Source organism: Heterodontus francisci, chromosome 12, assembly GCF_036365525.1.
Source record: "Heterodontus francisci isolate sHetFra1 chromosome 12, sHetFra1.hap1, whole genome shotgun sequence".
In the NCBI taxonomy this organism is placed as follows: Eukaryota; Metazoa; Chordata; class Chondrichthyes; order Heterodontiformes; family Heterodontidae; genus Heterodontus; species Heterodontus francisci.
In genome coordinates, this window is record NC_090382.1 from 27,326,998 (window position 1) to 27,337,977 (window position 10,980).

Consider the following 10,980-nt stretch of genomic DNA (forward strand, 5'->3'; position numbering starts at 1 on the left):
TCTTATATATACTCATACTTAGAGTTTCATGTCTTAGATATTGTTTATGAATGTTATAGCAGAAAAGGGTCCTCAATAACTATGAGCACCCACTAGAGGTGAGTACCATTGATAATTGCACACGACAGTCGGGGGGAGTCAGGTGCACCCCCACTTGGAAGGGGGAGAGGACCATGGTGCACCCTCCTGGGACTGGCTGGACTGGCTCCGGGATGTGACGCCATCACGCTCCAAGGCTGCACAGTAAAGAAGGGCATGTCATTGTCTGAGAAACATTACTCTCAAGACCTGCCCAATAAAGAAGCAACTGCAATTATACCAGAAACGTCTCTCCCAGTCCACATTCTGCAAGGAATCAAGTTGCTGGCAGGGTATCCCATAATAATTCTAAAAAAAAGGAAATTTGCAGGAATTCCTCAGCTGTCGAAGCAAAGTAAATGTATATCATATTGTATGGGATATTTACTATGTATATTGTATGGGATATATATCATATTGTATGGGATATTTATGACGTATAATGTATGGGATGTATATCATATTGTCTGGTATATTTATTATGTATATTGTATGGGATGTATATCATTAATATGGTATGGAATGTACATCCTGCATATTGTATGTAATACATATTATGTAAATGCAATGGGTGTATATAATGCATATGGTGTGGAATGTGTATCCTGCATTTTGTATGTAATGTATATTATGGATATTGTATGGGATGCCTATTATGACTGTAGCAGCTATGTTTCAGTTGGTAGCTCTCTTGCCTCTGAGTTAGAGGGTGAGGCGAGGAGAGTGATCAGCTCCCACTTCAGAGACTTGAGCACAAAACCTAGTCAGGCACTCCAATGCAGTACTGAGGGAGTGCTGCATTGTCTTTCAGATGAGATGTTAAACTGAGGCCCTGTCTGACCTTTCGGGTGGACATAAAATATCCCATGGTACTGTTTCAAACAAGAGCAGGGAAGTTTTCCTTGGTGATCGAGGAAATATTTATTCCTCAACTGAAATTACAAAAACAGATGATCTGGGCATTATTACATTGCTGTATGTGAGATCTTGCTGTGCACAGATTGATGGCTGCATCTCCCTACATTACAACAGTGAGTACACTTTGAAAGTTGCCTGTAAAATGCTTTAGGGCATCTGAGTTTGTGAAAAGTGCTATATAAACATTCTTTCGTTTACTCACTTTGATTTTGTGGAACCTTGCTGTGCAAACAAGTCAATCTTCAAAATAGTAGAAGTCCCTGGAAGTCTTCTCTGGTGTAAATGCCTGCCCTCACACAAGGCCAGAGCCACTGACCCAAATTCCAGGTCGGAGGACTCTTACATAGCAGGAGACGGCTGCTGCAGTCTGCACTGATCTTCCCTTCTAATGCAAAACAGAATCTTTATGGAGCAAAATGCGCCAAAGGAAAATACCTTTTTTACAACTTTTTAACTCCCACTGGAACTACAGAAAAGATCATTGATCCCCTCTCTTACGAACAAATGAATTAGGAGTGGGAGTAGGCCACTCGGTCCCTCGAGCCTGCTCCACCATTCAATATGATCATGGCTGATCTGATTGTAACCTGAACACATTCCCACCAACCCCCGATAACTTTTCACCCCTTTGCTTATCAAGAATCTATCTACATCTGCCTTAAAAATATTCAAAGACTCTGCTTCCACCGCCTTTTGTGGACAAGAGTTCCAAAGACTCACCACCCTCTGAGAGAAAACATTTCTCGTCTCTGTCCTAAATGGGTGACTCCTTATTTTTAAACAGTGACCCCTAGTTCTAGATTCTCCACAAGGGAAACATTCTTTCCACATCCACTCTGTCAAGACCCCCTCAGAATCTAACATATTTCTTCAGGATCAATTACCTTACTCTAGCGAAGATCTGGGACCTATTAAAGGGACTCACACCAAGTCGTAATTGGCATAACTTCCTCTCAGACCTTTCAAGGGCATTGAAGGAGAAATGTCCTTTGGAAACCCAGGAACTCTTTACAAAATTGCCCCTTGATGGGGTGGGAGGGAAGGCTGACATGAATGCCAGTTTTCACACAGCAAGCTCCCACAAACAGCAATGTATTAATGATGAGAATCTGTTTTATTGAGGTTGGTTGAGAGATAAACATTGACCAGGACACCAGGTGGCACTCCCCTGCTCTTTTTCAAATAGTGGCAGAGGATCTTTTACATCCACCTGAGTTGTCTGATGGTTGGCATTTAACATTTTCTTTTTATCCTTTCATGGGATGTGGGTGTCACTGGCAAGGCCAGCATTTGTTGCCCATCCCTAATTGCCCTTGAACAACTGAGTTGTTTGTTAGGCCACTTCAGAGGGCAGTCAAGAGTCAACCACATTGCTGTGGGTCTGGAGTTACATGTAGGCCAGGCTGGGTAAGGACAGCAAATTTCCTTCCCAAAAGGGCATTAGTGAATCAGATGGGTTTTTGCAACAATGGTTTCATGGTGCCAGTACTGAGACTAGCATTCAATTCCAGATCTTCTTTAATAATTATTTGAATTTAAATTCCTCCATCTGCTGTCGTGAGATTTGAGCCTATGTCCCCAGGACATTAGCCTGGGCCTCTGGATTATTAGTCCAATGACATTACCACTACACCAGCATCTATTTCATCCAAAAGACAACACCTCAGACTGTGCAACACTCTCCCAGTAGTGCACTGGAGTGCCAGTCTAGATGATATGCTCAAGTCCCTAGAGTGGGATATGAAACCACAGACTTCCATCTCAGAAGTGAGAGTGCGACCACTGAGCCCAGCAGTGATGATGAAAGCCATTAACAAATCTCCAGGGAACCCTGTAGTAGAACTTAGATGCTGCCTCCTGCTTTGAGACTGCCACAGAATGGCTAAACATTCATTAGGATCAACTCTCTAAATGGATGAACCAAAGAAAAAGAGACAGATTTCCTTAACCCACTGTGTGCTGATAGTTACTCTCTCCAAGGCAACACTAGCCCTGCCTGGACGCATTTTGCATGACTTCCAAAATAATGTTGAGCATGAATAAGAAGGAACAAGTTGTCCGTTGAACAGTATAAGATGCTGCTCTCTGGAAAGAACAGGCCATCCTGCCTCAACGTAATCCAAATGTATCCAAAATTTAGATTGTTCAGAATACCTGAATTTTCAACCCAATCAGACGTATTCAGCTTTTTATATTTTGGTGCTCTGTCTCTGCTTGGATACTTAGTTGGGTTGTGACTGAGTGGCTAAGGGCTTGTGATGGTCACAATGGCTAGAATAAATGATGATGCTGCTTTATTCTGCTTTCTTCAGAGCAGAAAATGATCATGCAGTTACAATTCCAGAATTAAAGAATAAAGAATTAATTTCAACAATACCTCTAGCAAATGCATGAGATATGTTAAAATTTAAAGCCAGTGTCTGGTTCTACTCTACCTCTGTAACCCATCCAGTGTTATGTTCTCTTTCATGCCCTCTGGTCTTCTTGCTTCATGTGCATCTCTGTTCCACCACTGAGGGTACAGCCTTCAGCTGCCTTATGCCCATTCTCTGAAATGTCTTCCCTAAATGCGCTCAGCTTTCTTCCTTTCGACCCACCCTAAAACGTCTTCTCAAAATACACCTTTAACCAAAAATCCAGTCTTCTCTTGACTCCCACATGGGCTTTACATCTGCTTCTTTCCTGCCCCTCCACAAAGCACCTTGGGATTATTTTTCTATGTTAGTCACAGGCTTTTTATGATATTTCACTTCAGAAATAGTCACACAACTTAAAGAGATATTTAAAATATCTGTCTAAATAAATAAGTATATCAGAACATAAATCATTAATGTCCAATGATGTTAATATGATTTTACTCAGTATAATGTAACCTTTTTTAAAAGGCACCTGTACAGGGAGGCTGCTAATAAGAACTGATCAGGCAAAAGGAACCTCAAAATTACATTCAGGATACAGATATACTGGAAGATTAATTGTCCAGGTTGTTTTCCACACAGTCTGAATTTTGAATGATGTTTAATTGATTATTCTCCAGTCAACACACAGCTGTTTAAGCACAGTTAATTTCTTCAGCATATGTTAGCTTATCTTCTTTGAATGAATTGAACTCAATTATTTATCTATTAAATCATTATGTTAAAATAGCACAGATGGGGTCTTGAAAATGTGTTAAAAGGCGTTCAGTAAAAATATTGCCCATGATTAAAGAAAATTTAATCCAATACTACAATGACATCTTGAATTTTAATAATGTGAGTGATTTATTTATTTTCTTTCATTTGACTTTATTCAAATAAAAAGGGGGAAATAAATACACATTTATGACAATATTTGAACTACTTCAATTCAAATACAAACAACATTAGCAATCAAATTTGCAAATTATAGATTCATTGTCACTCTAATATATGCTTGTGCCTTACCTGATATTGGAACAGATTTCCACGCACAAATTCTCACATTCAAACAGTTGACCCAATTTAAGAAGAAAGAATTTCAACACTTGTTTTTTATACTCAGAACAAGAGAGCAAAGTCTGCTCCGCCAAACTCACAGAGCGTGCACCTGCAATAACTAATCACTGCTTAAGAAGCTGGACATTCTTAATTAATGATCAACTTTTGATAGAGAAAGTGCTGACACTGAAGGACCTGGAATTTTGTATTCAACTAAATCACAGTTCAGACATGAATAATGCAACTTGTCTAATTCGGTAACGTCGCCTAGATGGGCAGAAGCAACATGACGTATTTGGTTGTTACTGAGGAAAAGTTTGTTAGCTGACAATTGGAACACACACAGGGGATATTTAACTCTCCGTAGTTTGTGGGAAAGGAAGAGAGGCAGTTAAAATGGAGTGGTTCCACTTCCTGATTCATTCCCAGTTTAGCACTGTTGGTTTTGACAGTGAATAAGCACAAATTAGGGTCCCATAACTTACAGGGGAGTCAGTTGACATTTTAACCCGCTCATAAATTGGCCTTACAGCATTAAGTCAACATCAAGCTCTCTCAGGTATAGCACAGCAAACGTTCCTTCCACTCTGTCCCAACAATGTGCCTCAGCCCAAGAATAACACCCCTTCTTGCACTGGAGGGACCTTTCCCAACAACAGTCATTGTGTGGCCTTCCTGAGTGAGTCCAAATCCATTATCTTGGTCATATTAGCAGGTAGACAGGCAGAGGAGGTTTTTGACCCTATCAGTCTTAAACTCCAATCAATCTTGTGTTTTACATCGGTTTATATATTGGTAATTACATCAATTGTCTGTTGTAAATTTGGCAGAAGAACTGTACACACTCTGAAAGTCCTTTGCCATGGTATTTGGAGGAGCGTGTAGAGTCCTTACCCCATGCACACATAGACGTAGATGTCATTATAGACAGCAATTTTACAAATTTTCAGTGGAAAGGATTGTTGGCTAGGACACCATGGGCTAACAATTGTTTTGTGCTGTTATTTGGGCATGGGGTAGTGATTCGCAATCTGCCCGCATCCCTTGAGATGGAAATGGGCAGCACGCAAATTTGGTGCTGCCATCCCATTTACCTCATTGTAGCGTAGGACCAAGTGACTGCCTCTGCAGTCAGCAGAGCTGAACAGTGTTTGCTGACAGCATGTGGTGCAACCAGCCTTCTGTTCTTCAAGACAATCTGTCCCTGCTATAAGAAAGCTGCACTGCAGGACAGGAGGCTGCTGCTGAATACTATTGCTGCACAGGGTGGAGAGAGGACTCCAGGGTCATGGATGCAGCACTGGAAGCATTAATGGTGGAGGAGGAAAGGAGGAGGGATACCATGGTTTCACAGGGTGCCAGGAAGTCCTCCTGGACAAACCTCAGAAGGGACTGGGAGCAGGTGGCCATAGTGGCCAGTTCCAGTCATCTAGACTCGAGGACCTGGCAGCAGTGCAAAGTGAAGTCCAATGATCTCACGTAGATGGTCACTGTCTGTGAATACATCTTCACATGACATCTCCTACCCACCACAGCACCAACCCCTCACACTGCTCAACGCAGCACACCTCCATTACTCAGCCATCAGCTGGCAGTCAAGACTCAGGCCCTAACATCCAGATATGCCACCTCATCCTCACACATTTACCAATGCTGCCAACCTCACATTGATCTCAAACAACCTAAACATACCTCCAGAAATTCAGCTACACCAGGTACATCACCCAAACACAGTGCAACACAATCATTGACATTCTGCCCTCCCTCATGCAGGGCAAGGTGATACACAATAGAAGGCAGCAAAGCAGAGCTTGTGGGATCAAGGGCACCTGCATCTCCTGAGCCCTGTGGAGAGATGTGACAAGGCCTGTGGTATCTGGTGTGGCTGAGAAAATTCAGCATGATGATTTGTTTCTGCCTTCTGCCCTTTCTCAACTCCCAGTTGGCCCTCATCCTGCTATCTGTCATGATAAGCAAGCCGCTGATGGTGTGACTCTGAACCTGTATGGCACTGCACTTCCCTCAATCTAACCTTTCCCTCCAGATTTTCTGTTTTCAGACACCCAAGAACTGATACCTGACCTAGGAGGAGGAGAGAAAGCAAAAACACATCACTGATAAAAAGAGATTTCACACTTGCAGCCATATCAGATTCTGGCACTGCATGTACCTTAAAGGCTAGTATAGACTTGTGATCAGTATGTGGTGAGTCACCAGGCATGAGTGGGCGGCAGCAAGACTGGGATAATGGATGGCTAATGTGCCAGCTCACAAGAGGGTGAAGTTGCAGATAAGTTCTGCTAGAGGGAACTCAGATGAGGACCTCGATGGGGCGGCATAAAACAGAATGCTGAGAAAAATACACACAGAGGTTCTGGGTGTGTTGGCTGGCCTGTCAGACAGACTCCTGCCACTGTCAAGGAGCATGGAAGAGCCAGGCACCAACTTGGCAGAGAGTATTATGCAGAACTTGCCCTCTCTGCAGCCTCTGCTTCAACTCTCTGTTGTGCTGTACCCAAAGGCACTGCCACTGCAGCCCCCATACCTGCTGCAGCCTTTGTGTGGATAGGTCAACTAATCCTATACCCTCCCTGTGAGGATGCAGCAATACTCCATGGGGAGGCAGTAGCATAGTGGTATTGTCACTGGACTAGTAACCCAGAGACCCAGGGTATTGCTCTGGGGACATGGATTCAAATCCCACCACAGCAGAAGGTGGAATTTGAATTCAATTAATAAATCTGGAATTAAAAAAAAAGCTAGTCTAATGATGGCCATGAAACCATTGTCGATTGTTGTAAAAACCCATCTGGTTCACTAATGTCCATTAGGGAAGGAAATTTGCTGTCCTTACCTGGTCTGGCCTACACGTGACTCCAGACCCACAGCAATGTGGTTGACTCTTACATGCTCTCCGAAATGGCCTAGCAAGCCACTCAGTTGTATCTAACCATTACAAAGTCAATAGCACTGTGGGTGTACCTACCGCACATGGACTGCAGCAGTTCAAGAAGGCAGCTCACCACCACCTTCTCAAGGGCAATAAGGGATGGGCAATAAATGCTGGCCTGGCCAGCAATGCCCACATCCCATGAATGAATTTTAAAAAAACACTCCCTGTTAAATCGAGGAACACCTCCAAAAAACTCCAGAGAACCTTCAGACACTTTGCAATAGCAAGACTTCTTCAAAATCGCCTTAACTGCAAGTTGGCTGCCTGGCCCTTTAAGTAATGTTCGTGCAAGGTCCAACTTGAAGCTGAACACTTTTTCTTTTGTGAGAGACGTGTGAATTTGTTGCATAGATCTGCGGAGTGTAAATTTGGTAAATGGGCATCAAACAGTTAGGCTGTGTGATGTCTTGAAAAGATGCATTCGATTGCTTTCTGCACTCATAGGGGACCCTATGTGAGTGCCATCCTTTAGATGATGCTCAATGTGGCAGAAATGGCTGGTGGCGTAGTGCACACCCCAACAGTGGGTTCAGCTTTAATAGTGCCACTCCCAGCGGTGCTACTAATCCAAATTTCCCATGATCCTTTACCCTCAACTTGAATAAGACCTTGATTTAATGTTTCATCCCAAAGGTGGTAAACTTTGAAATGTTGCATTCCTTCAGTGCTGCATTCAAGAGGGCTTGATAGGCTGAATGGTCTCCTTTGGTGCTGAATGATTCGATGATGAAACCAAGTCTTGAAAAAATTAAAGAAAATTTCAGCATCAGACAGAATGAAGCAGAGGCAAATGGTGTCGATGGTCAGAAAGTGGCCTTAACAATAGACTAGATATTAGCTTTGAAGCTCAGCTGAGAGTCAAACAGGATGTTGAGGTTGACAGCTTGCAGATTCGATCTGAGTTAACAGCTGGGTGCAGACTGAATCTAATCCCCAGATGTCACATTACTTGTAGGATTTAATAAAGATCTTCCTGTCCCTTTTATACATTGAGTTAGTCGAGGACATGATGTCGGATGGGATGCTAGCTGTGATGAAATCATGAAAGGAAGGAGTTGAGTGTCATCAGTTTATATATGGAGGCTGACTCCATGTTTGTGAATAAAGTTTTGAGGGACAGTGAACAGATGACTAAATGAACCAAAGATGCAGCCTGGAGATGACCGAATACAGGCATGGGAAAAGATGAACAGGCTGTGATAGGACAGGTATAGGATGGAACCAGGAGAGGGTAGAGTCAAAGGTGGTTAACGGAAAAATATGGTAGAGGAGGAAGGAATGTATCAGTAGCTGAAAGGAAGCCAGAAAGGGCTATGCCATGGTTGCAACCACACCAAATATTATTTGTGAATTTGATCAGATAATCTCTGTGTGCTGAAAAAAGAGGAGACAAGACTTGAAAGACTCAAACAGAGTGAGCATGGACCAAGATGATGACTTGGGTTGAGTTTGGTGGAAAAGAACTAGTGAAAGGTCAATTGAGGGCTGATGGAGAGCAACCAACATTTGAATTGGTCTTCCAGGTAACACTATGAAGAAATAACCTTACATTCCTGAAAGGTACTGTTGGATGATATAATGGAGGAAATGTAGGTTTTTCTTTTCCCTAGATGGCTGAGGCAAGATTGGCTGTCTAGCATTCTTCATTTGCATTTCTTTCAAGATCACGTGATATGATTCATTGGGCTAAAGATTTGTCACCTGGGCATTAAACTTGGTTTGTGCATTGGCCACCCATTATAGAAATTGCCTCATTTTAATTCCTATTACCTCTGTCATAAAAATTTTGGGTTAAAGTCCCATTGCAGAAGAGCACCTAATCCAAGTTGACACTTCAGTGTAGTATTGAGGGAGCACTGCATTGTCAGAGGTGTTGTTCTTCAGATGAGATGCTAAACTGAGGCTGTGTCCACCCTTTCATGTGGATGTATAAGATCCCAAACAGGATGTTCAGTGAAGAGAATGGTAGATCTTCCCAGTATCTAGGTCATTATTTATCCCTCAACCAACATAACTGAAACAGAGGACTGAATTTTAACTTAAAAAACAGGAACATTTGGGACAGATGGGGAAGTTTAAGTATCAAAAATCTGTTTCCACACCCAAAACCCGCCTCCAACCTGCTCATTTCTGGCTTTAACTGAGGTTAGAAGGTGGGCAGACAACCAACCCGATCCAAGCAATTAAAACTCCATATCGTATGGGAGATTTCCTGAATATTGGGTTCTCTCCCAGTCTTCTGACTGATCCGGTCGCTATTGGCCAGGTCACTGAAAATTCTGGCCAGACAATCTGGTCATTATCACATTGCTGTTTGTGGGACATTGCTGTACACAAATTCACTTCTATATTTCCTGCATTACAATAGTGACTGTACTTCAAAATTACTTCATTGGCTATAAAGCACTTTGGGACTTCCTCAGGTACTAAAAAGCTTTACATAAATTCAAGCTTTTCTTTTTAATGATCTACGGTCTGTATAGAATCCACAAACAATGCATGAGTATAAACTCTCCTAATTAAACCATTAAAAATGCAAACTCTTCTCATTGCATCACCTCTGAGGTAGGCTGTGACATCAATTAGCATTAATTATGCCAATTACACATTAGAGGATGGGTAGTGTGCTGGGTTGTAGCACAGCATGAAGCTAAAAGCCATTCAAATTAGAGAGTTTGGAAGGTTATAAATGATCTTAGTTGGTCAGCTGTCCTTTTCCCCCTAATTTAGCAGTTTATTCATATGAAAGTGCTCATTGAAAGCATCCTGACTTTATCCGTCCACCATTGGTGCGTTCAGCTGCCAAGGTCCTAAGCTCTGGAATTTCCTGCCTAAACCATTCTATCTCTCTCTCCTTCTTTAAGATGCTCCTTGGAACCTATCTCTTTGTCTACATTTTTGATTACCTGTCCAAATATCTACTTATTTGTCTGGGCTGGATTTTATGCAGTTGAAGTGGGTGCTGACTCTGGGCCAGAAAGGTGAGGGGAACACTGCCTCGAGTGTTTTGGGGACCCCTGGCTGCATTTTACATTGCACAGATAATTAACTGTCCAGTGCTGGGGTCCCCATCCCTTTAAGGACGGGGATCCAGACTCCAAGAGCTGCTAGCCAGCCAGAGGTCTGGCAGCTCAGTAGCCCCAGCAGTGCCACTGGGAGCAATGGCCAATGCTGGTACTGCAATAGGCCTGGGACCAGGAGCAGTGCTGGAGACCTTCATGTATAATATGGCAATATGTAGATCCCATTTTGTTTCATGACACTTTACAATCAATGATTTGATGGTGCGTACCATTTTCTCTGCTAGGCCATTCAAGCTAGGGTAATGCAGTGAAGAAGTGATATGGTTTACACCTCATCTCCTGCATATGTCTTAGAATGGCTTGGCAATTTATTGCGAACCATTGTTCGATAATATCTCCTCTGGGAGACTAAACAAGCTGAAAATTGCACTAATGGTATTGGCAACTGATGCGCTCGAAGTGTCCCTTAATTGGCTTATTACCGGAAATTTAGAGTAGTAATCGGTGATCAACAAGTAATCATCACCTTTGATTGAGAAGAGATTGGTGA

At 42.6% G+C, this 10,980-nt stretch overlaps 1 protein-coding gene across 6 annotated transcripts in view; it reads right to left on the minus strand.

Moving 5' to 3' along the window:
* Positions 1-4,529, minus strand: part of LOC137375789 (sodium-dependent phosphate transport protein 2A-like) — a 102,154-nt gene extending 97,625 nt beyond the window's left edge. For 2 of the 6 annotated variants that reach the window (XM_068043243.1, XM_068043237.1), the window contains exons 1-2: positions 4,422-4,514; positions 107-236 (exon numbers count right to left, since the gene is read on the minus strand). In XM_068043243.1, coding sequence (XP_067899344.1) covers positions 107-224 — 118 coding nt within the window. In that variant the 5' untranslated portion in view covers positions 225-236; positions 4,422-4,514. Of the gene's footprint in view, positions 1-106; positions 237-1,198; positions 1,382-4,421 lie in introns of all 6 variants that reach the window. The other 4 variants (XM_068043241.1, XM_068043238.1, XM_068043239.1 and 1 more) reach the window with 3 other exon arrangements.
* Positions 4,530-10,980: the final 6,451 nt, after the last annotated feature.